Source organism: Mus pahari, chromosome 2, assembly GCF_900095145.1.
Source record: "Mus pahari chromosome 2, PAHARI_EIJ_v1.1, whole genome shotgun sequence".
Taxonomy (NCBI): Eukaryota; Metazoa; Chordata; class Mammalia; order Rodentia; family Muridae; genus Mus; species Mus pahari.
Genome location: NC_034591.1, coordinates 1,656,532 through 1,681,775, shown reverse-complemented (window position 1 = coordinate 1,681,775; position 25,244 = coordinate 1,656,532). Strand labels below are relative to the sequence as shown.

Below are 25,244 nucleotides of genomic sequence, written 5' to 3'. Positions count from 1 at the left end.
TACATTTGATACTTAGATTGCTTATCATTTTTTATCTTTTTTTTATTTCAGAACGCTTTACCGTGTACAGCTCTAAAAGCCTTAGACAAGCATGGTAAAATCAAGTACAGCTCCTGGGAGTGTTCTCTCTCTCTCTCTCTCTCTCTCTCTCTCTCTCTCTCTCTCTCTCTCTCATTCTCTTCTGCAACTCTCGAAGTAAGTTTGTCACAGCATGGTTCTATTCACTGATGCTGTTGCTCATCCATTCATTAAGCCCTTTCTGCACACCATCTACCACGCTTAGACAGAGCCAACAGCCAGTGTGGGTTCAGGTTCTTAGAGCAATGTAGCACTGTATGAGAACTGTCAATTCTAGAATCTACTGTCGCCCACCTTATAACCAAATTTTATGAAATATTTTTGCATTGGCAGACTAACACTTACAGAATACACCATAGTAACTTACCTTTTAACAAATGGCATTGGCTATTATAATTTAGTTATAAAAATGGATGTTCCCCATCCCCCCAATATTTACCAACTTATCCCCCTAAACCTTACTGGGGAGTGAAGCATATTTATCACTTGAAGTCTAAATACCCCTTCCCCCCCATTTCTTTCATTTCACCTGATCTTACAAAAATAGTTTTATTTATTGTATAAAGGTTTTGTATGATGGTTTAAAAGGTTGCTACAATGTCCTGACAATCTTAACTTAATCCCCAGAACCATATAAAGGCAGAAGGAGAAAGGACTCCACAGAATTGCTCTCTGACCCCACATGCATATAGAGGTCCACACATGCTCACGGGCAGGGTAATAACAAGCATATAAAATATATTTATTGGTTTGAAACTTGACAGAATAGGAAATTTTGGGCTTTGCAAGTCACCCAGGAGTCTTTATTGCAGTTCAACCTGTGAGTGGAATGCTGGATGCTGGAAAACAGGGTTAGCCACGCCTTTGGCTTTCACATCACCTTTCAAACACCACACTGAAGGCAGGTTAAGTAGTCTCATTCATTCTAGCAAGTTCTCTGCAGAGAATCTGGTGTAACAATCTTACTGTGTATTGTGGCAACGTTTTAGTTTTTGGCATTGACAACAACAAAAAAACATAAGAAACATTTTGTACAAGAATGCTTTTGATCAGTGCTGTCAGCAGAGATGCTGGGCAGCTGATAGAGAGCAACTCTTAGGATGACTATATTATGTTCTATAGTAATTTGAAGGATTTAACCATTTTAAAAAGTTAATCATATCTTTAGAAGAATGGCCAGTATGATCACTTTTCTCTACTACAAAGCTTTTAAAAAATAATGCGTGTATCTCCTTTTAATTATTAGGATATGTTCACTGTACAAGGTGATGAATTTCGTGATACTTTTCTCATTTACCCTCTACGTTTATCATGGCTAATTAAAGCTCCATTGTATTTGCATACCAACTTTTCTTTATCTCTCTGCATGTTGATGGATGGACACCAAGGTCAGTTTAAGTTGGCTGTTATGAACTGTGCCATGCGAACCTCATCTGACCGAGTGTCTCTGTACTGCATGTATTCCCGAGGGCAGTATAGCTGGATCTTATGCAGGTTGTTTTCTCTATGTAAAGGGTCCATTCCCTGGGAGGCACACCCTCTGCAGGCTGCATTCTGAGTTAGTCCTGTTGCAGGAAGATGGGAAAATGGGTAGACTGGAAACCATCAATCTAACAAAATATGTTAAAATCAGAAAGATAAATATGGCATGTTTTCTGTTATATACAGACTCTCGATTTCACACACACACATACACACACACACACACACACACACACACGAGCATGTGAATGACATGGATGTACCACAGGGTGGCTCTTCAGGAAGAAGAAAGGACTGTCTGGGTAAAACAGGGAAGGATTATATAGCTGTATAGGGAAATGATGCATTTTAATAAAAATATGAAAGCCATCACTTTGTACAATGCATATATGCTAATAATAACTATTTTTACCTTGTAGATTTTTTTAATTTGTAGAAGTTAATAAACTGAAGCAATTTCTGCATCTCTTGTATTATAGTAATGGATTCAAAATAATTTCCAAAAATCCAATTTATTTGTATTCTTTATTTTTATTATTCTATATTTATTTGTATATGTGATGATGAGCTAATCCAAAAAGTAGTCTGCCATTAATTAGGGTACAAAATTAGCAATATTTAAAAAGTTAAAGCACAAAATTAAGTGACAGTATCTTTAAAGGTAGCATTATGGAAGCTGTGGAAGCTACTGGAGGTGTTAGCCTGCCAGGGAGTATGGGGGTTTCTTGAGCTAGAGAATCTTCAATCTAAATAGCTATCAACTACTCCAGTCCACTTGGGAACCACATCTGCCCTCGCTCACACCAGTGATGTAACTTATATCAGTAACCACATACATGATTTTACCTTCCAATATTTTTTTTAATATTCTATAATAATAGAGCTGTGGTAGAAGATATAAAAAGATGCAGTAAATATCCAAACTGAAAAGCTTAATATAAAAAAAATATTATCAGTTTAAGAATGTTTAATGGTTACCATTAAAGGAAAGTAAGCCCCTTTGTTTCCTCATACCGAACGTGCATGATCCAGGAAGCTTTTCCTGTTTAAAGGGGATTTGGGGCTAAATGCAGATAAATCTGAATTTCATAAAAATATGTCCTATGTTTTAACTGTTCCAAATAGTCCATTTTATTTCACTGGAATTATGAAGACTCACGCTATTTCTCTTGTAAATCTCCCTATTTATAGTTGTCTGACATTGGCAAATATGTGCAATCCACCAAGAATTTCAGCCACTTAACAGATCTTTTATTATTTTGGCTGGAGAAGAAGCCTTAGTATACATTCTCCAGCAAAGTGAAGGGTGCGATTCCAAGAACACATTTGCTTTCTCTGGAACTTTTAAACAGCTGAACGAGTTGGGAGGTTGGAAAGTTTTGAAAAGAGAAGTAAGGACGAACCACGAAGTCAAAGAAGACACATCTGGAAAGTACAGCTCATGGCTGGGAAGGCTAGGCCCACGCACACTGAATGGGGTCAGGCCAGGCTCGTCCCCGCCCTTCCCCGAAAGTGCTGGTCCTGCAGGCGATACGTGTGCTCATGAAGCGCAACTGGATTTTTCCTAAGAATGTGCGTAGTCGATGTTTGTAGATGTGCAGTAAATACCAAGGCCATGATGAGGCTACCCTTGGGTGTGAAAAAATAGATGTTCTACCTCTGGAACATATTTTAAAGATGACCTGCTAGATAGGTGTGCTATATGTACACAAAGCACGGGACAGGAAGGCGTGTTTGGAGGAAAAGTCTTTATCTTTGTGTGTTTCTGTTAGGGGCACTCGACTGTTTCTCTTGCCGTGATACCTCACTGGATCATTAAGATTTAAATCAGCACCTTCTCACGAGGCAGAAAGATCATCTTTCCTGCTCTGCCACCTTCAAAGTTGGTTTAGAATTTACCTAACAAAGCAATATGCTATGAAGTAAGTAGGTTAGAGATGGACATTTCCTGGCCGGCACATGGCAATATGGTGAAGGTAAGAACACAGTCTGGACACTAGGGGGAGCAGTTGAGTCAGCCAGATCTTAAAGTCATGCACTCGCACATTTTGTTCACTCTTGACGACTTTTGTTATAATTCTATTTACTTCAAAGTAGCGGTTTTAATTTATTTAGTGCCTGGAGAGTTTCCTTCATAATATTTTCAAGAAAATTATTCTCTGCATCATTGATTGGCTTTGAGGTGAGAGAGTATGGGGTGATCAGCAATAAAGCCGACATTTTGGAATCACATCCTCTCATAATTTGAGGATGGCTGCAATTACCGGCTGCCTGTTGGTGCAGATTTCAGTGCAGCAATAGAAGGATGTGTGGAGTCGAGTTTCTCACCACATTCTGTTCCCTTGAAAATGTCATTTTCAACCTGTAAGCAAGCAGCTGTCATGTTTGGTCTTGGACACACATGAGTGGAATGGTTTCAAGGCCCCAGAGCTCCCCTGCTTGTTCAAACACCACTCAAGCAGCTCCTGGGGACATTCGTTTTCATAATAATGAATCATTAGTTTGGTGCCTCAAAGCATTGTGTGGCTATACATTAGGCAGATCCAGTAAGCCTTGGCGCCTAGGAGTTTGCAAACAGGGAGACCTGAGAAGCGATGGGAGAGGATCAGAAATAAGAGCTGTTGTGTGGGTCCTGGAAGGTGTCCTAGAACCCCCAAAGCCAGGTAGAATTAGAGTGTGTGAAAGCACACAGTTGGGGCATGTTCCCTGACAGAGAGAACTAGCTGAAGGGTTTTCCGATGACTGATCAATAATAGCAATATGAAAACAGGGTGAGAGGCAAACACACTTGAAAAATTATGGCTTGGGAAATATTCCCCTGCGAGTCTGTGAAAGGAGCCCAATTGTGGCATACTTAGGAATAACCGGGTTTTATTTGTTCTTAGCACATCTTTGGGTAGAGAGATCTCTTCCAATCCCGGCGTCCTCCTCAGCCGGGGCTTTCATGTGGCAGGGAGAGCAGGACAGAGTGGGAACCTGGCTGCAGTCCTGGTGGAAGAAGAATATGTCCCCCAGCTCAAGCCTTCCTTGTAGCTTTACTGGGGAGTTTCCTGTTGAGGGAGGGAGGCTGGATTCACAGCTAAGTGCAGGGGGATGGCTCCGCCAGTCACCCACTCACTTCCTGAGAGTCAAACTCCTTACCTCCTCTGCAGGCTCTGTCTGCCCTGAGGGACTTAGACCCTGATTTTATTTTGTGTCATAGCCAGATTTCTTCTCCCTTTTTTTGGGGGGGGGTGTAGCAAAAATCCATTGTCATTAACAGTTCCTGGGGGTGGTTGAGGGCAGGCCCCATGCCGTTGGCTGTATGTCAGGTGACAGGTTTTGTTCTTCTGATGGACAGGAAATAGCCATCTTCTCTCTTGCTAATTGGCAGTGTGTGCCAGGCTCGGGAGTTGGCAACAGTCATTGTTTTTCATCCTTTGGATTACGTTTTGGCCTCTTCCTCCAAGAGTACACAGGCTTCTGGTGTGGTGAATGCCATCCTTCTGCCGGGCAGCTCATTAAGGAGGAAAACCCAGCAGCAGTTTCTGAAGCAGCCCAGAGCTCCCGGGGGCAGGTGCGCTGCCAGGAGAGGCCTTTCTTGAGCTGTGTCCTGAACAGATTCCAGCAGGGCGGTTCTGCTTCTGCCAGCATGAAGTGGCAGTTGCATCCTCTGACCACGGTACCAATGGACTAAGAATGTTGTCTAAAACTGTGAGCCCACGCTTCTGGGAGGCAGAACCCTGGATGCCGGCAGCACTGAGTTACAGAAGGCGGAGTCACGCGCAGACCAGGTTTCTCTCTGTGTTGTAAGGTCTTGTTGTAGTCTTGGTCAGTGGTAAGGTCCGACCACCATGGAAAATAACACATTGACAGCCTTGAGGCAATTAGTAATAAACAGGGCCTCATAGGAAGCCATTCTGTTTACATGGCGGTAAAGGATCCCCTATGTCGCCATGAGCCGTGGGTGAGGCAGAGCAAGGCCAGCCCACGCTTGCTCAGACATAATCCACTTTGCCTGCTTCAGAGAAGATACGTTCAAAATTATGCATGAGGGAGGAATCGCTGTCTGTTCTAAGCACAGAGTTTTAAAAGAGATTATACTCAGGAAGCCTGGTAATAACTGAAAGTTTGACTTGACGTTTCTAATACAGACATCAGCAGTACCCACTGTGGGGACCACTAGATTGTCCGCGTGGGGAGCTCAACATCAACTCAGTTTGAATTTACTTGACTGGTATGTAAAGAGTCACGTGTAGTTAGTGGCTACCATATTCAGCAACACAGTTGTAAATCAATATGTGAACTATTTGTTTATCAAATGTATACCAGGCTTATACAAGCATGGGTATAATGTCTAAAAGACATTGCATTTTACACCTAGATGTCTGGAGATCTTCCTTGGTATACATATCTCTGTGTGTGTGTGTATACCATATATATATATATATATATATATAATATATCAAGTATATATATTATATATTTATAAATATATATATCAAGTGTGTGCATATATGTAAAATGTATATACTCATAAACACTCTGAGAAGGCTGTAGCTCTGGAGTGTAATAAGTCTGCAGAGGAAGAATATCAAAGGAATGGAAAAGACACCCCTCCCCCACCTCTCTGACTGCAGGCGCCATGCTGTTCCCTCCTAAGAGGCTCTGCCTGTTGCCAGTATCTCTTCCTTTCTCCTCCGTGTGTTCTCTGTCTCTCTCTCCTCTGTTGGGAACTGGTAGGGGTTAGACGCACAGCTCTCTACCCCTTTTTTGAACTCCCTGAAGGATTCACCTCTCTGCTGCCGTTCTGATCCCCTTGATCTTCCTTCGCTCTGCTCAGAAAATATGGCAGACGCCAGCTTCCTGCTCACCACATAGGAAATGCTGTAGAAGAGGGCTCTATTTTCCAAATAAACCTCCTAAATCGAGTGCAGGCCCCTCTCACTGCCTCCTCTGAATACATATATTCACATTTAAGCTTTAGAGTGCTGAAATTTGCCACTTTTTATAATATCACGCCTAGACAGAAATGCTGATGTTTTAAAAATACTTTATTTAGAAGTTCCTATAATTTGATCCCTTTCCTTAACACTTCTTTGCATACTTTTCTGTTGATGAAGAAATGTTTATGAATTTAGTGACTTTTCTGCCTCAATATGATTCAGAGTGTGGAGAAAGATGATTTTTACCAGCAGAGTTATCCTTCGCCATCATTGGCACCTGCACCACCCTAGTTGGCTGTGGTAAAACAAGGCGACCTCCTCACTGAGGGCCTTTCCAATGGAGTTTCTCAGGGCTCCTATCCCACTTACAATGAGAGAACAGTTATCGAGCTAACCATGTTGATGTGTGTGTCTGTCGTGTGTGCATGGTGGTCCTGCACACCCAAGAATATGGCAGTCAACACCTATTATTAATAGGAACCAAGAGTGAGCAGAAAAGATGGAAGGCTACCCATTTTGGTTGGGCATTGAATGACAAGAAACAGCCTGGAGCCAAGATCATCTTTGATGGCCTCCAGCCAAGCTCTGACCTTAGATCCTCTGGGAACCCTGTGACATTCAGAAGTTCTGTTGCTGCAAGACTTGACTGTAAGTCACCCAGTACCTCAACACCCTCAGTCCCTCACATACCCTGGTCACCTCCCATCCAGCTTCTCAGTGCTCCTTGCTGTCCCCTGTCGGTCACTTTATTTCCGAGTAGACATTTTTTTCTTCAACGTGGACTATGCTTTTCTGCAGGTCCCCAGGCAGCTAGAGCGCCCTTCCACCTTCCCAGGGGAGAATACCGAATGCTTGAGCACTGTGCTGTTTTTCTTGTAAATACTTGTGCAGAAACAAAATCTCGTCTCCCCCATCCGTTCCTTCCTAAGAGTGATATGTTAACAAATAGCATTGTACATAATTAATGAAAAGCTGTGATTTATCCTAAATCTTGAAACACATCTTTGAGACAGTTTTCCCAATTAGACTGAAAGAGACCCACAGACAAATTGCTGTTACCAAGTTCAAATGTCTAGTAGATCCCCGCCCCCACGGTGTCCTGAATGCACAAAAAAGAATGGGTGGCTTCAAGTCTGATGTAAAGGTCCTGGGTGTCCACACTTGCTCTGTCATTTCAGCAGTAAAACTGAAAGGGACTGTCTTTGTTTCAAATGTTGAGAACACGGAGGGCAGGTGACTTATCACTTGCAGCACTGAGAGTAACGGCTGGGGCCATGGCTTTGCTGCCTCTGTCTCCACTGTTGACTGAGCCTTTCTCTTCAGACACTGGGCCAAGTCCATACCCTTAGGCGTAAATCCAGAAATTGATTTCTTTTATCTATCAGGCTAATGATTTTATTAGTAGATTCTGTGTCTTTATCAACAATTGTGTGTGTGTGTGTGTGTGTGTGTGTGTGTGTGTGTATAACTTTCTAGTCCATTTCTTTTTTGTTTTTGCCTAAGAACATCTCTATATAATTTTCAGCATCTGACATTGTAGGATATCAGAACAGTTTGCTTTTCGTGTGCAAAGTATTGATCTCTCTCTCTCTCTGTTTCACTGTCTATCTCTCTGAATGTCTATCTACCTACCTACCTATCTGTCATCTATCTATGTACCTATCTATCTATGTCTCTCTCTGTATCTCTCTCTTCTCTCTCTCTCTCTGTCTTTGTCTCTCACTGTTTCACTGTCTCTGTCTGTCTCTCTCTACCTGTGTCTGTCTCTGTCTCTCTCTTGCTGTCTCTGTGTGTGGGGGGTGTTTGTGGTGTGTGTGTGTGTGTGTGTGTGCATGTATGTTATTGCTCAGTCTGCAAACAGCACATACGTGACAAGAAGCACAATGGGAAGAGAAAGAGACTGATGCCTGGTCCTCTCCTCGTTGCATTGTTTTACTGACTATCTTTGTGTATCTGTATATGAAATCTTTGCTAGTCCTCAGCTGCATTTAATCCCCCAAGATTTTATATACAAACATCATGCCAAACAGAGAACTTCCCTTAAATTATTCAAATCTCCCCATAAGTGATTTCCCACTCTTCCTGAAGTGAAAAACATTTGATCATAAATTCAATTAAATCAGCTATCATCTTTGTGATGTTTGTCCAGATAAACCCTTTAGTGGCTGAACTAATAACTTCACCAGCTGTGGGGCATGGAGAGAGAGAGGAGGGAAGGGGGGGAGGGAGGGAGTGTGGGGGAGGGGGACAGAAGGTCAGAGGGAGGAGAGAAAGAGATGAGAGGTGATGGAGAGAGGGGAGAGAGAAAGAGAGAGGCAGAGAGGAGAGAGGGTGAGAGAAAGAGAGATGATGATGGAGAGAAGAGAGAGGAGAGAGAGAGAGAGAGAGAGAGAGAGAGAGAGAGAGAGAGAGAGAGAGAGAGAATGGATATGAGAATGAGAGGAAAGAATATATATATATATATATATATATATATATATATATATATATATGTCATGCCTGTTGGAGAAGAATAAATTCAAAGTAAAGAGGAAGGCCTGATCTCCTTTCTCAGGCCAAATTGTAATCACTTTACTACGTGTGGGCTTAAAAGCTGAGACACTGCACTTAAGGCTCTGTGCACAGCTCTAGACCCATTTGTTTTATGTACCCGTCTAGAGTTGAGTTCCCACTTACTGAGCCTTACGTCAGAACGGACAGCGACACTCCGGAGATGCCCATAACAGCTGTAAATCCACATGAGCCCCTCTTCCTCCTCTTTCTTCTGCAGCCCGTCCTTCCCATTTAAATCCGGGGCAGAAGGGCTGCCAGCGTGCTTACTAAGGGTCTCTGAAGAAAAATGCCCTGGGACTGTAGGGCTGCTATGACTTCTCACATCAGCTGAAGATGCGGGGGTTTTAAGCTGTCCAATGTGTGCTGGTGTCTTCGCATCTTGTTCCTAAAACCTTGAGGACATGCAGATGCAACTCTATACACGCCCCCTCCCTCACTTCCTTTTTTTCCCTATCTTACCTTTACAAATCCTGCCAATTAACTTGTCTCCATGAGCCTTACACATGTTCACACGGCCTGTAGGGGGCAGCATCCTCTGATGAAGCAAACAACAAAACACAGCTGGCTAACTCTATAAACTAGGAGGTAAGTAGCTATTTTTCCCCTCTAGCAAAATGGTTAGAATTTCTTCAGTATAGACCCAGATATCTGCTTAGATTGTCTGCCGCTGTCAATAAATTAGGTGTCAGTGGATGATGGTTTTAGGAATGGGCTCAGCTACTTTGGAGGCTGTGTAGTTAAGGATCACACCAGGTCTTATTAAGGTTTGCCTCTAATTAGGACTAAGCTCATCACTTTATTTACAAAGAGCTCAGATACAAAGAGGATTGTCTCTCATTTGTTTGTTTGTTTGTTTCTTTGTTTTCACCCTGACTTAAGTTTACATTTGGAGTTTTGTGTCTAATTACACAGTTCTGGTTTTTCTATCCTAAGACTCCCCAATTCCTTTCTTTGAGGTTGTAACCACCAGACGAAGCCTACTGTCCCTTAGCTTAAGTAAATGAGAAACAGTTCTCCATTGCAGACTTTAGCCTAAAAGAGAGCGTCTTCCTTTGTCAGTCCCCACATCTGCAGGGTGAGCCCGTGACCCAGGGCTATACTTTCTGCTACAAGACACATTCTTTGTTTTCTTAACCTGGGGTCCACTGTTCATCTAAAGAGCCAGTGTATGACGGTGTGGAAACCACCCAGTTCCTTTGAGGATATTTAGAAATTTCTAGATGTATTGAAAGAACTGGAGTGGATCTTTCCAGTGGGTCCTGATGTGTGGCTGATGAAGATCCCGTATATCTTTGTTGGCATATCCTAGCCACTAGCCACGTGTTGCTACTGGATAATTTAAAATGTGGCTGGTGCCATTGATCTGAGAATTTTGTGAGATTTAACAGTTGTTAATTTCGATATGTATGTGGCTGCTACTACACTGGACACATAATTAGTCACAATACAACATCTGGATAGCTCACAGCAAAAGTTTAGCAGAATATATTAAGGTGGTGGATTAAGTTTTTCAGTTAGGAAACAACTGGCCGGGTTTTTACTCTCACACTTACTAATGTCTCATGTAGCTGCAGAATTAAATCCAAACCCCTGACTCGGTCCCAGGATTTAGTTTCTCTCGGAACATCTGAGAGATTTTCATGTTTCAGATTCTTCCGTTTTGTTGACTATCGGATGTCTTTCTCTTGAGTGTCTGGAATGGAGTTTCAGAATGTGTATCCTGGCCACACTGACTTTTGGGTGCCAGCCGATTTGCAAACTGAGCTTCATTACCTAGATGTGCCTAGAGTTCCAAAGACAAATACTACACTTAGAGAATGTGACAAAATGTGCACAGGAGCTTGACACACATTAGCATATGTCATAACTTGGTTGTGTGTTTATGTGTGAAACAGCTACCTATGGCGACAATGCCTAAGTCCTGCTTGTATATGATTCTGACATAGTATCAATATTCTGTTGTAAATTTTCTTGTGAGCTCCTGAGTAATCCCATAACATTTTCTTCTCTCCCATTTTAAAACACCGCCATGCCTTTACAGAAGAGGTGAGAAAGCACACATCTTCAGTTGCCAGCGTTGTGCTGATACTGTCGGCTTGAAGACGCAGATAGACCTTTAAGGCTATGGCGTATGGCGTATGGTGTATGGCATGCCGCCTTCTCCTGCCTCCTGTAAAAGATATGCCTGGAAGAATGGGCTTGCCTTCAAACTCTGCCTCAGCTTCTCTTCTGGGCTCCCATGGAACCATTTTTTGTAGGCCTGGTGCCTTCAGTTTTATAGCTTCCTCCTCATGAGAGAGGCACAGGCTTGGCTGGTAGTAAGATTCTTGTTTAGTTAAACCCAAGTATCCCCTTACTCAAGATGTGGCTGAGTGAGGTAAGGAACCATACAACATGCATGGTTTTGTAGTAATGGCCTTTAAGATAACCTTCCCTGTGCAAAGCCCAGATACCTGTAGTTTAAAGATCAGGTGGTTTTCTGTTCATAAACGTGAAAGAGATCTGCAGAAAAATCATTCTGTGTAAGTCTCTGTGATGTAGCAGCCACTTCCGGGTTGCCAGCACTTTAGGCAACTTGATGTTAATAATTCAGTCAGATGAAGGTTCATAAGGAAAAAAAAAACCTTAGTAGAAAAAGAGTTGAAGCTAGCAAGATGTAGGTACCAATTCTTCATGCTTCTTCATAAGGTAGGGTTAGAATAGATATGTCACCAAAATGTCCACCTTAAATTACGCAGCCTCCCATTAATGCCCGCTCGCCCCAGGTAGGATGGTTTTTATTGTTCCAAGAGTGGCTGTTTTCAAAAAAGCATTTCTACACACAATATTTAACTCTATTTCTTTTGTTATTGTTTGAGAATTCCATGGATGTACATAATGTGTTCTGACGAAATCAGCTCCCCCTTGCCTCCCCTCCAGTTTCTCCCCATCCCACCACTTTTCTCTCCCAGCTTTATGTGATCTTTTATCTGCTAACGTTAAATGTATCTTATATACATCCATTCCTGATCTTAGTCCTCCCAACTTTGTTGCCTTTAATTTGTATTGCTCGTGTGCGTGTGCGTGTGCGTGTGCGTGTGTGTGTGTGTGTGTGTGTGTGTATGTGTGTGTGTTTACTTGGGCACATGCTAGGGCATGCATGCAGAAGTCAGAAAATAACCCGTGGGAACTGATTTCCTTAGAACCTCTGAGTCATAGGGATGGAGCTCAGGTCACAGCTTGGTGGCAGGCAACATTATCTGCTGAGCCATCTTTCTTTCTAGTCCTCTCGGTCTTTACTGTCATCTGGGAGTCGCATTGTGATTTTTCTATCTGTATTAATTGTTAATCGTCCAGTGAGTTGGCTCTTACCAAATTATTTCTAGGGAAGTATTATGGCTTAACAGAAATGCTACCACTCCGACGTCCTAGTCTTATACTCTTAGAAGAGCCAGTTGACTGTCCACACCTGTAAATACAGTGAAGAGGAACAGTCCTGTAGCACTGAGACCAACACTGCCTGGGTTGGTGATGCGAGCAGCAGTGCCACATGTACCGGTACCTCCCAGCACAGGGGATGCCTTGTCTGCAGCAGCCCACTTCATTCTGAAAACAACTTTCAAATGTTTTCTTCATAGGCATATCCCAAGCCCCTTTTATGAATTTTATTTTTGCCTTCAATTATTTTATAGCCTCAAGAACTTATTTCTAATGAATTTCTCATTTGCCCGATTTGATATGACAGGCAGGGCTAAGAGACATAAGACCTTACTGTGGGTTCAGAATATAAGACAGTATGACTTCAGTGGCCAGAATATAAGATTATAATGAAGTGGCTTTTAAAAGAAATTGTACTTTTTTATACTTACTTAGTTGGGGAGGTATAATAATCAGGGAGGTGGTTTCCAAGGGTGAGGCTTATCCATTGCACCCGGCATGTTCTCCCCATTCAGAAAACTCGGTCGCACAACTTGTGGTAGTCAGGGACTGAGTCCCAGTTCCCCCAGATGAGCAGAATGAGCTTTGTTTCCCGTGCTACCGTTGAACTACTGTTTTTTTTTGTTTGTTTGTTTTGTTTTGTTTTTTTGTTTTTGTTTTTTTTTGTTTTGTTTTGTTTTTTAATAAGTGCCATTGCCAGGTCTATAGCTCTTCCTCCAAAGCGCCAACTCTAGAGAGGTGATAGAGAACGAGGCCCATTTAGTTACTGTATGTGGCCCTACTGTGTGTGTCCCTGGAAAATAGTAAATGACACAAAAAACAATAAGGAAGTCTACTGGGGCCCATGACTGTATTGTGGCATATTTAGTTCTGGGTATTAATCAGCGTCTGCGTGTGCTTGAGAATATCCAGCAAGGTCCCTGCTCTCCTAGATACGCCCTTCTGGAGCAGTGGTTCTCAACCTGTGGGTCGGAATCCCGTGGGGCTGCCGTATCAGATATTAAACACATCAGATATTTATATCCTGATTCATAACAGTAGCAAAGTTACAGTTGCGAAATAACAATGAAATACTATTCTGGCTGAGGGAGTCGCCATCATGTGAGGAACTGTGATAAAGGTTGGCAGCACGAGGGAAGCCGAGAGAGAACCCCTGGTCTGGAGTAACTAATAAAATTAGGTCATTTCAGAAAGCGATCGGTACACGGGGTCAAACCAACAGCCAGTGTGATTAAACCACCCAAGCTCATGCGCCACTGCCCTATGAAGGTGCCAGTAACAGAGCCCACCACATGGGAGCTCGATATGTTATATATATTGGTTGGAGAAAACGGTGATGACCGCAGTAAGGGCAGGGACCGTGACAGGGGACACTGGTCAGTGGACACAGAGGCCAGGCAGGGAATGGCTTCAGGGGTTTCAGTTAACCATCAGGAAGGCTGATGGGTTTTCTTTAGTAATGTTGTTCTTTAATGTCGCTCTTAAGGAACTAAGTAAAGAGTGTTGGCTGAAGATTCAATCCTCGTGACTGTTTTGTAGATCAACATTTTAAAGAGGCAGACTCGGCCCTGAATTGCTGAGATTGCTCATCAGGTAAAGATGTCTGCGGCCGAGGTCCATCCCACATGGTGGAAGGAGATAGCTGACTCTTAAAAGTTGTCTGCTGACCCCCCTCATATCAAATAGGTAAATAACACACAAACAACACTTTTAAAGATTTTATACTAACTTAACCAAGATTAAAGAGGATAGGAGCATGGTTTAACATGCCATGACTTACGAGCCCAGTCAAATACTGTTCAGCATTGTTAGAATTCTGTGCATAAAAATACAAAAGCAATTTCTCTTAAGTTTCTAAAACTGAAAACATAATGAATTTTATGCACACTAACAAGACTATTATAATGTTTTAGAACTATAAATGAAGATAGGTGGTAGAATTTTGAGGGATTTAGTTTATAACTTGTAAACATTATTTTTATTTTTGTCATTCATAAGGACGTGATCTTTTTAAACTGCTTTAGTAGTTTGCTCAGGCAGGTGATGTGGTTTGTAAAATAAATGTTAGAAATAAAATAGCTGGTTGATAGTGTGACTTTACTACTACTGATTTGGACATTTATGGATGGTCCAAGTGGCAACTTTGGGAGCTATGTATACACACACACACACACACACACACACACACACACACACACACACACAGTGGAGGGGGGAGGAACAAAGACAGACAGAGACAGAGAGACAGAGAGAATATATTTGTTCACATTTAACAACTGCCACAGATCTTCTATAATTATCAAGGAGATCCACAGCTGTCACGATGGCTCCCAATGAGCCCACAGATCTGACTTTCTCACCTGCCACCGTTTCCCACATCATACCGCATCACCAAGGGCTGGTCTTGGTGACCAGTAGTGTTCAGTGGAAGTTGGCTGAATATTAATTCTAACCTTAGGCTATAGAGAATTGTTTCTCCCTGAACTCTATCTCTGCTCATTGTCTCTGGACGAGCTAGATGCTCAGTCACAGGACCAGACCTGCAGAGAGGCCCGATTAGGAACGAAGGCTTCTGCCAGGTTGTGTTTCAACATATTGAGACTTGATAATACTAAGGATATTGTTAAATAATATTGAGTAGCAATGGGGGAAGTTTACAGGCAAGTGCCAGAAGGTCACACTTCCTCAAAGGGACACTATTTGTGGATAATCTACATTTGTGGATTGAAGTTTTTTTTTTTTTTTCCTGAGTGGAATTTTTCTTGTGGACTTGAGTCTAACTTTCCAGTTGTTTAAGAAAGGATGTTAAAAATTGTGATTGTGAAAACATGAAAAATCCATAGCTATTTAAAAACACAAAGAACTAATATGATCCATGTATTCTGACCTCACAGAAGTAAATATATCTAACCAGTAAAAAAGATTATACCTGGGTTAAGGTTGATAAGGGTGTCTTCATTTCTTTTATAAGCTTCAGTGTTTTCTAAATGTTTTAATGACCAGACCTTTTATATTATGAGAGAGGATTTATAAGCTGAAATGTCAGTGACTCCTCTGGATGGTGTAGAGAGCGCAGAGGCCTTTGAGCAGCTGCAACTCAGTGTCTTCTGCTGCTTTTCTCTACAAGTCCGCAGGATCTTTCTCTACAAGCCTCGGCTCCCTCATCTGTGAAGTGATGATGGTGACCATGGCGGGGGTGGCAAAGGCGGAGGATGAGGTGGACATGAAAGATCCGAGCACATGGGAAATGCTTGACGAACATTCCCCATAATCTGCCTCCCCGTGGTGCGGAATGCCCCGAAGGTTCCATCCCCTGCCTGGTTGTGTGTTCTGTGATGATGCGCTGAGAAGCGACAGTTACACGGGTAGTAGGTTCATCTACAGCTGGAGCCACTGTTCTCAGCTGGATAGGAGTGTTCTTGTGGGAACAATGCGTTATTTTTTTTTAAAAAAAATATTTAATTTATATATTCTTATTTGTGTATGTTTTTAGTGTGTTTGTGTGTGTGAAGACAGCACACATGGAAACGCACACACATGGGCACGCATAGTCCAGAAGAGGACATCAGATTTCCCAGAGCTGGAGATACAGTGGGTTCTAAGTCACCTAGTGTAGGTGCTGGAAGGAACTCAGGGTCTCTGGAAGAGCAGGGAGCGTAGCTCTAAGAGAGGTGACCTCGGAGCCTTCAGCCTCTCAGGGAACAAGAAGCTTCAAGGTAGGCTCTCTCTCTCTCTCTCTCTCTCTCTCTCTCTCTCTCTCTCTCTCTCTCTCTCTCCTCCTTCTTTCTCTCTTAAAGCATAAGGCTTTTCCTGTGGAAAACAGTCTTAAAAACCAACATTTTTTTAGACATAAATGTAGTTTCTCTTTAGTATAAGAAACTGTCCCCAGCTTTCAAATTCTAGAGGCAGTGTCATAAGATGATGAAGCTGAAATCTGCATCCCAAGCAAATAAATTGTTCTTCATTTGAGCTAATTTTCAGTAAGTCTTTGACCTATAACCTGATTTTTTTTTTCTTCAAGTGGAACCTGTGTTTTTGGTGATGCCCCCATTCCTACCCTTTTAATGCCTTAAACGAACAAGGTGACATTGTTTTTTTGTTTTTTGTGAGAATATGTGTTTTTTTTTTTGTTTTTTTATTAGATATTTTCTTTATTTACATTTCAAATGCTATCCCAAAAGTTCCCTATACCCTCCCCGCCCGCCCCTGCTCCCTACCCACCCACTCCCACTTCTTGGCCCTGGCCTTCCCCTGTGCTGGGAAGGTGACATTGTTTAAGGGGTAGAGACACTGTCTTCTGTGTCACCATAAAATACCAATGTGTCTCTACCTTAAAGGTTTTTTTTTAACTTTGTTAGTTTCTTACTGTCTTGGGCGGTGTCGCGTCTGCAAGGGAGTAAACATGAAGAGAGAGTTCTGTTAGATGCTAATTGCTCTCTGTTTCTCCTCTTTTTTTTTTATTGTACTCCAAGATTCACCAACCTTGATATAAATGCACCCTGTCTGCTTTAAGGGTGGCAGTGGAGCCTGCCTCCTGCAGCCATCACACTGGGACTGGTGACTTCCTTTCACTCCCTTTGGTTTAAGCCTGGAGAAGGCATTAAGTGAAAAATCTGATCTATTTGTTAGGGCGTTTATTGTATTGCTGAGTTATATTTTCAGTTCTCAGGGAAGGGTTAATTGAGAACATACACTTTGAAGAGGTTTTGTTCAGGATTTGAGAGTTTTTTTCCCTTCTCTTTGGGTGAAATAACCGCCACAAAATGGTGCCTTTTGGGAGCTATTAGGAGCACTGTTTACAGCGTGAGGACATGCTGTTCCATTCTGGAGAGACCGGTTTCTGCCTTCAGAAACTACCTCTGCTGGTGAGATTTGTGCCTTCCAGAACTTCAGAAGTAGCAACCATTGCTGTGGACTCTGTACCTCAAGCAGACGTGCCACTAAGTCACACTGTTTCTGCGGGCTTCTTATGGGGAAAATCTTCCTGCTGGCCATGTATGTCATTGGAACTAAATATTAATAGCTGGTCTGTCTAAACAGAAGCCATTTTTAAATTTCAATGTGAATTGATTTTTTTTTCATAAATGAAGATTTAGGCTTGAATTTTCAGTTCTATCCCTTTTCTAAATATATTTTATAATTTTTACATTCAGTATTTTGTTCCCCCTTCCCATCCACCACCCTCTGACTATTTCACATCCCATACCTCCTTCCAACCCCCCTGTCTCCACTCAGATGACCCCACTCTCCACCCCACCTGACCTCTAAACTCCCTGGGGCCTCCCGTTTCTTGGGGGTTAGTTGCATCATCTCTGAGTGAACACAGACCCAGCAGTCCTCTACTGTATGTGTGTTGGGGGCCTCATATCAGCTGGCGTATGCTCTCTGGTTGGTAGTTTGAGAGATCTCAGAGGTCCTCCTACAGGATCGCCCTTCTCCTCAGCTTCTTTTAGCTTTTCCCTAATTCAACAACAGGGGTCAGCTGCTTCTGTCCATTGGTTGGGTGCAAATATCTGCATCTGACTCTTTCAGATGCTTGCTGGGTCTTTTGGAGCACAGTCATGGTAGATCCCATTTTGTGAGTGTTCCATAGCCTCAGTAATAGTGTTGTACATGGTATGTACTCACTAATAAGTGGATATTAGCTGAAAAAAAAAGTACAGAATTCCCAAGATATAGTCCACAGACCTCAAAAAGGTCAACAAGCTAAAATGACCAAGTGAGGACACCTCAGTCCCACTTGGGAGAGAGAAGAAATCAATCACAAGTAGGGAGGGAGGGAGGGAAGGATCTGGGAGGGAAAGTGGATGTGGGGGGTAGGGGAGAGAGGGGAACCTGATCTAGAAAAGGACTGAAGCTCTGAGGGCCAGCAGAAAGAATGGAAGCAGGAAACCTAGGGAACTAGGAGATTGGGGGGACCCTCCAGAATGCACCAGAGACCTGGAAGGTGAGAGACTCTCCTTAGGACCTTAGATGAAATGCCTGACAGTAGGGAGAAGAAACTCATAGAGCCCACTTCCAGTAGGAAGATAGGCTATCAAGTGAGGGATGAGGTTGCCACTCCACAGCCATGTCTCTGACCATAATTGTTCTTGTCAGAAAGAATTACAGGGATGAAAATGGAGAGGAGCCTGAGGAAAAGAAGGTCCAGCGACAGTCCCAAAGTGGGATCCAGCTCAAGGGGAGGCCCCAAAGCCAGTTCTATCTCTTATCATAAAAAATAAGAATCACCCACTTCAGATGAAATAGTGCTTTAATCCACCACTTGGATTTACAAAAACTGGCTAATCTGGTATAAATACCAAGCGCATCATTTTATTTAACATGTACTGGCAATTTATTTTGCTTTAAGAATTTGTGAGCTAGGTAAAATAAGAAGACATCTGCAATCCACGGGAGCAGGTTAAAGGTAAGGGAATGTCAGTCCTCTCAGTAGCTCTGTGAAGTCGGAGAAGCCCAGTAGTCCCACACTGCTCAGTGTCCAGATGAGCACCTTGAGGCAACAGCAGAATTCCACATGGGGTAGGGCCATGTAGCTATAAAGCTCTACTGTTTATGTCTCCATGTAGAGGTGGTGGATGACTCTAAGGAAAAAGCACTGTCCCAAAAAAACATTAGTCTGATGCACATGTGAACTCACGGAGGCCGAGACAGTCTCTCTAGACCCACACAGGTCCAAACCACACAAAATCTCAGATGAAGAAGAGGAAGCCACTGTCATGACAGTTGATACCTGTCGAGAACTGGGAGGACAGATCGGCCTTCTCCAGGGGGGCACTACCAGGTAGACAGGATGTAAGGCATATTGGGGACGGCACAGAATGTGATCATAATATACTGTTTGGAAAAAAAAATGATACAAAGGACTAGAAACTTGGAAGCCAGTTCTGTTGCATACAGGCCTTTGGTTTGGGGCATCTTCTTTGTCAGCTTCTAAGTATAGAAACTTCATTTACATATTCTACAGGTTTTAGCTTTCTGATTATAGGGTTACTTATATAAAATATATTTTAAAAAAGAGTTTGCTTCCTTTTTATTTTCTCCAATCACGGGATTCAAAACATCTTTTTATTTTAACAGCTTCTGCTGTTAACTATATTGTTGAAATATTTAAGCAAAAATATAGGACCACATAGCGATTGGCCCTAACTCTTGGACTATCCTCTAAAACATAACTTGATACAAGTATACTGTCTGAGAGGCTTGTGTTGTATTATGATAAAATATCAATGCTTGGTAGGCTCTAACAAATGAAAGTATAACTTAAGATATATTATTTTGGTATTGTACATATAAAACTACACATTAAGTGTATGTATTTTATATTATACTATATATATGTGTGTATATGATATGCATTATACACATGTACTATATAAAATACACACAATATATTATATTATATATAATAATAAGTAAAACTTCACAACTCAATGATGGCACTTCCGCTTTCATTGGAGAGCTGGAGGAGAAATTAAAATGGATTTCCTACAAAGTCAATGTAAGAAAGTAGTTAATAGGTAGCTATTGTAGGTGAGTGGACCAGTGTGATCAACTTTTGTGTCAGCTAAGCAAAAATAGCTTTAACTACAACAGGGCTCTTATTTAAAACAGTATGAAATTAAGCTCACAATTTTTACCATGTACATTTATCTTAACATTGAGTACATAAGTGGCTTTCTGAAATGTAACTGTGAGAACAGTTCTACACTGGTTCTTGGGAAAGACTAGTATAATTATGTCATAGAATCACCAATTTTCAATTCTGTAGTGAACTTAAGCATTTGACGATTCTCCTTTTATCCCCCAGGGAAAATGGTATTTAAAAATCAAGACTAGATTTTGGAATAAACTTTAATATTTTCCTTTGTCCATCCCACCGTTTACAAATTTAGCATAGCTTTGGAATGCTAGCAGTAGTGTTTCAGGAAGTTTTGATTCATGCAGACCCTGCTGAGGGATCGTGGGCGTTCTTTACGCTTCCCCCAGGAAGAGTGGAGTGCAAGGGCCCCTGTGTGCCAAGTGTGGGCCACAGCTGGAGCTTATGCCCAGCACTTGAACTTGTGTACCTAGCTTTGGGAGTGGTTCATCTTGTCCATGTTAAGACTAGATTCTTTCTGTTCTTAGACTGGACTTTCCATTATTAAGTGTATGACAATAATGGTATTAACATCTGAGAAAGAATATCTCTACGACATTACGGAAGTCATAATTAAAGAAAAAGAGAAATGTAGGGAAATGCGTCTTTAAGAACTTAATATTTGCATATCTTTGTTTTTATTTCTTCTGTCCTTTTGTCCTTCCTTTCCTTTCCTTCCCCTGTCTCTCTTTCTCTCTTTCCTTCTCTCTTTCTTCCTTCCTTTCTTGACATCCTGAGTTTAAGTTCACACGAGTCAGGGATGGGGTGTATCTACAGAGCATAGCCAACAGACCAGTGTCTACATCATGGCAAAAAATTACCCGCCCCCCTGCACCTGCATCCATACCCATTAACTTCAGTAGCTACACTGGCCTGGATAAGGCCTCATCCGTGAAAGAACACTGATTGGCCCCCGCCTGTGTAGGTGTCCTGCAGGTGACAGCCCTGCAGGTGACAGCTGTGGTGAGTTCATGAGGTCATGTCATGTATGGAAAGCGGTGCTACACAGCACTTATCCATGAATGAGTCTGATCTGAATAACTCTTTGATCGTCTGAATAAAATGATAAAAATCAATAAAATGATATTGGTAAAAGCAGTTTAGAGATTATAGAGCTTCATGCAAACAACATTATCACTATAGACATTCACAGTAAAGAGAGTTAGACTTTCCAGGGACAAGTGTTTGAAAGGAGATTGTCATTAGAATAAATAAGTGAGACTCAAATGGTTTTCTATGCATTAAAACCTAACTTATTTATGGAAACTATTATGTCAAGGTTTCCTATTTCCCTTTATGGGAGGAGCCTGACTATATTTGACTAAAAGCAGAGACTCTTTGCCGTTTGTTTGACTAGAATTGCCTCCCTGTTTTCTTGCATGGCCTCACACCCCAGGATGAGGAGTTTGCTGCACACATCTATATTTTCCCCTCACATTAGTCTATTTTCCTCAAGAGTTTGTACCAATGTCACAGATCCCCTTAAGTCACGGTTGATCAATCACTGAACTTCAACTTAGTTTTCGAAAACTAAGACCCTTTCATGAGAACCGGTCGGAGACTTTTGAGGGTGGTCTCCTCTAACAGAAGCTCTGATAAGAAGCAGCTACAGGAGCGCGTTCTTCTAATAAGATGGAGAGCTACATCCATTCTTCTAATATGCAGACAAGATGGAGAGCTACATCCATAGTTCTGTCTGGTGCGGTCAAAAACAAGGATTGATTGATCTCTATGGTTGGTATGTGGCGACTTCACAAATCATGGAAGGAGTTTTAAGAGGTCAGATATTAAACCCAATGGCCACTACCCATGTTGGCACCTGCCACATCCTCAGGCATGCTGTCAATTGAAAGGACCCGTGCACTGTACCACTGCTCTGTGGAGAGTGTGTAGTGTGTACCTTGGGCGGGAGGGGGGGATATACCGCTTCCCATTACTCCAGGTAGTTATGCAATGTATGACACAAAGCATAGTGACTGTAATTGTTCTTCAGACAAAGGCTCATAGCTTATGGACTTCTATCCCCAAACTGTAGGAAATGCAAGTAAGGAATAATCCAGAACGTTCTGTTCTGTTCCATGTCACCTCAAGCTTCTGTGTGAAGATAGGTTCTTCACTGAATGCTGTAGACAGTGTGTTATGTCAATTACAACTCTACTCACTATGTCCAGCGCTCATGGGCAGAAGCATTCGAAGATCCCAGGGAGGGTTCATATATTACATGTATTCATTATATGAATAATTATAAATTAAGACCATATATTCGACTATTACACATAACTACAAGGAATATCATATGTTCTAATATACTACACATATTTACAGGTCAACTCTAGAGAACAAAATGGAGCTATCCTTAATCATTCTATAAGCAGATCTAGCATAAGTTTTTGAGGAAAGACCCTTTTGGAACCACAGTAAGGCAAAAACAGAAATGCTTATTAATGCTTTATAAGGTGACAAAACAAACAAACAAACAAACAAAAACAGGGACTGATTTCAATCCCACTTAGAAAAATAAAGAAAGAATAAGAAATAAAATAATGTCCCTTCAGCTCCCTCAGATGTCCCTCAACAGAGGAATGGATACAGAAAATGGGGTACATTTACACAGTGGAGTACTACTCGGCTATTAAAAACGATGACTTCATGAAATCCTTAGGCAAATGGATGGAACTAGAAAATAGCATCCTGAGTGCGATAACCCAGTCACAAAAGAACACGCATGGTATACACTCACTGATACGTGTTGCTGGCATTTGAAAACCCATAAAGTTGATCTCTTTCTAGAAAAAAACCTGGCATGAATTTTTTTTTATCTTGCAGTTTCTCTTTTCTAGAAGCAGGTTTGTTTGTTTTGGTTTGTTTTTTTTTTAGAATAAAGACCCCAGCCCATGGATGAAGCTGAACTATATTATTAAAGTCCACTCCTGTGCTAAGTCCCTTCATTCTGCGTCAAGAAGGGCAATCTCTAGTAGGACAAAGACAGTGAAGGAAGGAAGGAGATCGGAGTTACAAAGTTGCCATTTCCAGAGTCATTGTCTAAAGTGGAAAACACTGCTGCAGGCCTGAGAAAGATAGGACATAGGGCCTGAGCTTCCCCCTCGCAGCGTGAAGGTACTCAGAGCACTGGAGTGTACAAAACAAAACAATCAAACCTGCTTCTAGAAAAAAGAAACTGCAAGAAAAAAATTTTCATGCCAGCTTTTTCTCTAGAAAGAGATCAAAGTGTCTCCCCTAAGAACTACAGGTTTTGCCAAAATTTATACAACAAGACGGAGAGAAATAATTCTGAAAGGGTCAAAACTAGAGCAGGTTTTCTAGAATTGATAGGCATGAAATTAAGGAAACAATGAATGCTAAGCCCTCATCAAGCTCATGTAAACAAATAAATAAAGCAGAGTTTTTTAAGGCATCAAGGAATGTCTGAAATACGAGAAGGAAAGTGACTTAATAAGTTAGCAAGCACTGATAACAGCATAGTGATACCAGCAGCAGCCGTGATAGCATCGCATGTGCATCTTTTGAAGAAAGTAGAAAATAAAAGCAAAGGTTAGACAATTACATGAGACTAGTGTCATTCAATTTAGTGCACTCTAACGTTTTTTGGTTTTTGGTTTTTGTTTTTTTTTTCAATTATTTTGTAGGCAAGTAAAGATTACATAGAAAATGAGACTAGTGCCATTAGATTTAGTGTACTCTAACTTTTTTTTTTGGTTTTTTTATTTTTTTTCAATTATTTTGTAGGCAAGTAAAAATTATCCTAACCCTTACTTTGTAGTCAAATTTAAGTGTTTCGGGGTTAAGGAATGGTGGAGTTTCTTCTTTGGTGGAAAAGGCCAGCCTTTTCCAGGAGCTTTCCCATTTGCTGTAGTTTGGGTACTGCGGTAGCTTTTGGTTACATGTTTGAGAATAGTCTAAAGGGCAATGGAGATTATTGCCAGGCATACAGCGTGACTCCTCTACAGAAAGGGGCCTTATAGAAACCTGTTACTATCCCACCAAGAAGCACTATGAGGGGGTCTAACTAAGGCACCCGAGATAGAATTAAAATAGGAACAACCTTTACAAGAGTTCTGACCTAAGTGGGTAAGCCTGGTGGAACTTGCTTTCTGTTGCCTCATTACTGAATGAATGAATCAAGGACATCACAAGAAAACCCCACAGAATCAACTAACCTGGGCTCCTAGGGGCTCACAGAGACTGAACCACCAATCAGGGAGCCTGCATGGGTCTGACGGAGGCCCTCTGCATACATGTAATGGTTAGGCAGCTTGGGTGTCCTTGTGGGACCCCTGACAGTGGGAGGGGGCCTGAGGAGGAATGGATCTGGAGGAGAGGGGAAGCAGGGCCCTGAGGGTGGAGGTATAGAGCTGGGGGAAGAGGGGGAAGGGGAAACTGCAGTCAAGATGTTATATATAAGAAAATGATTTTTAAAAAAAATCACTTCTGTTGCTCCAACTTAACGGGCGCTGAGAATTTGTTACGTTAAAGCTTCTTCACATTACTTGTGCATACTGTTTCAAAGTGCCCCCCACCCCCCTTGAGATTTCTTTCTCGTGACAAGTCATAGCTCGCGAAGTCATGCACAGGGCCACCCTGTGTATGGTCAATCATAAGGTCAATGTGGCCTTAAGTAAGCCCACAGAAAACTGAGAAAGCCTAGCGCTACCACAGTGTGAGAGCATGTGAAGCAAGAGCTAAGGCTGCTTCCTGAGAAGGAAGGTGGCCCAGTTCAGGTCTCCTGCGGATCAGACTGGTGACAGCAGGCTGTGCCTGGTCTTGCTGCCCAGAGTTGCAGGCCTTGTGAGGGTTCCACTGTTTGCTGCTCTGTCCTTAACTAGAGATGGAGTGGAGTTCTGGGTATTAAGGTGGAGTGGAACTTAGCATTTCATTTGGAGAAGTACTGCCCTAAAGTACAACTGCACACTTAGATACGTGGGGGTGGGGTTGGGTTGGGGGGGGGGGCAAAACAGTATGGGAGGCAGCAAAACTGCTTTTCCCTGCCTCTGAAATGAGGGGAGGCAGGGTCAACTTCATCATGCATTGTGAGTAAGGCCCATGGAGCTCCTATGGCTTGTCAATACAGTGTTGGAATCCCAACTTAGCAAGTGAGTTTCCTGTCCACCAGCTAGGATATGCTTGCCATT

General features: G+C 42.1%; 1 protein-coding gene and 1 pseudogene across 1 annotated transcript in view; both read left to right on the top strand.

The window, feature by feature from the left end:
* Cdk14 (cyclin dependent kinase 14) overlaps nt 1–25,244 on the top strand; it is a 534,124-nt gene that overhangs the window by 426,420 nt on the left and 82,460 nt on the right. Inside the window, exon 12 of the mRNA XM_021190228.2 lies at nt 52–94. Within this exon, the coding sequence (XP_021045887.1) occupies nt 52–94 (43 nt within the window). The remainder of the gene's footprint in view (nt 1–51; nt 95–25,244) is intronic.
* On the top strand, nt 12,879–13,016 carry LOC115063563 (annotated as a pseudogene).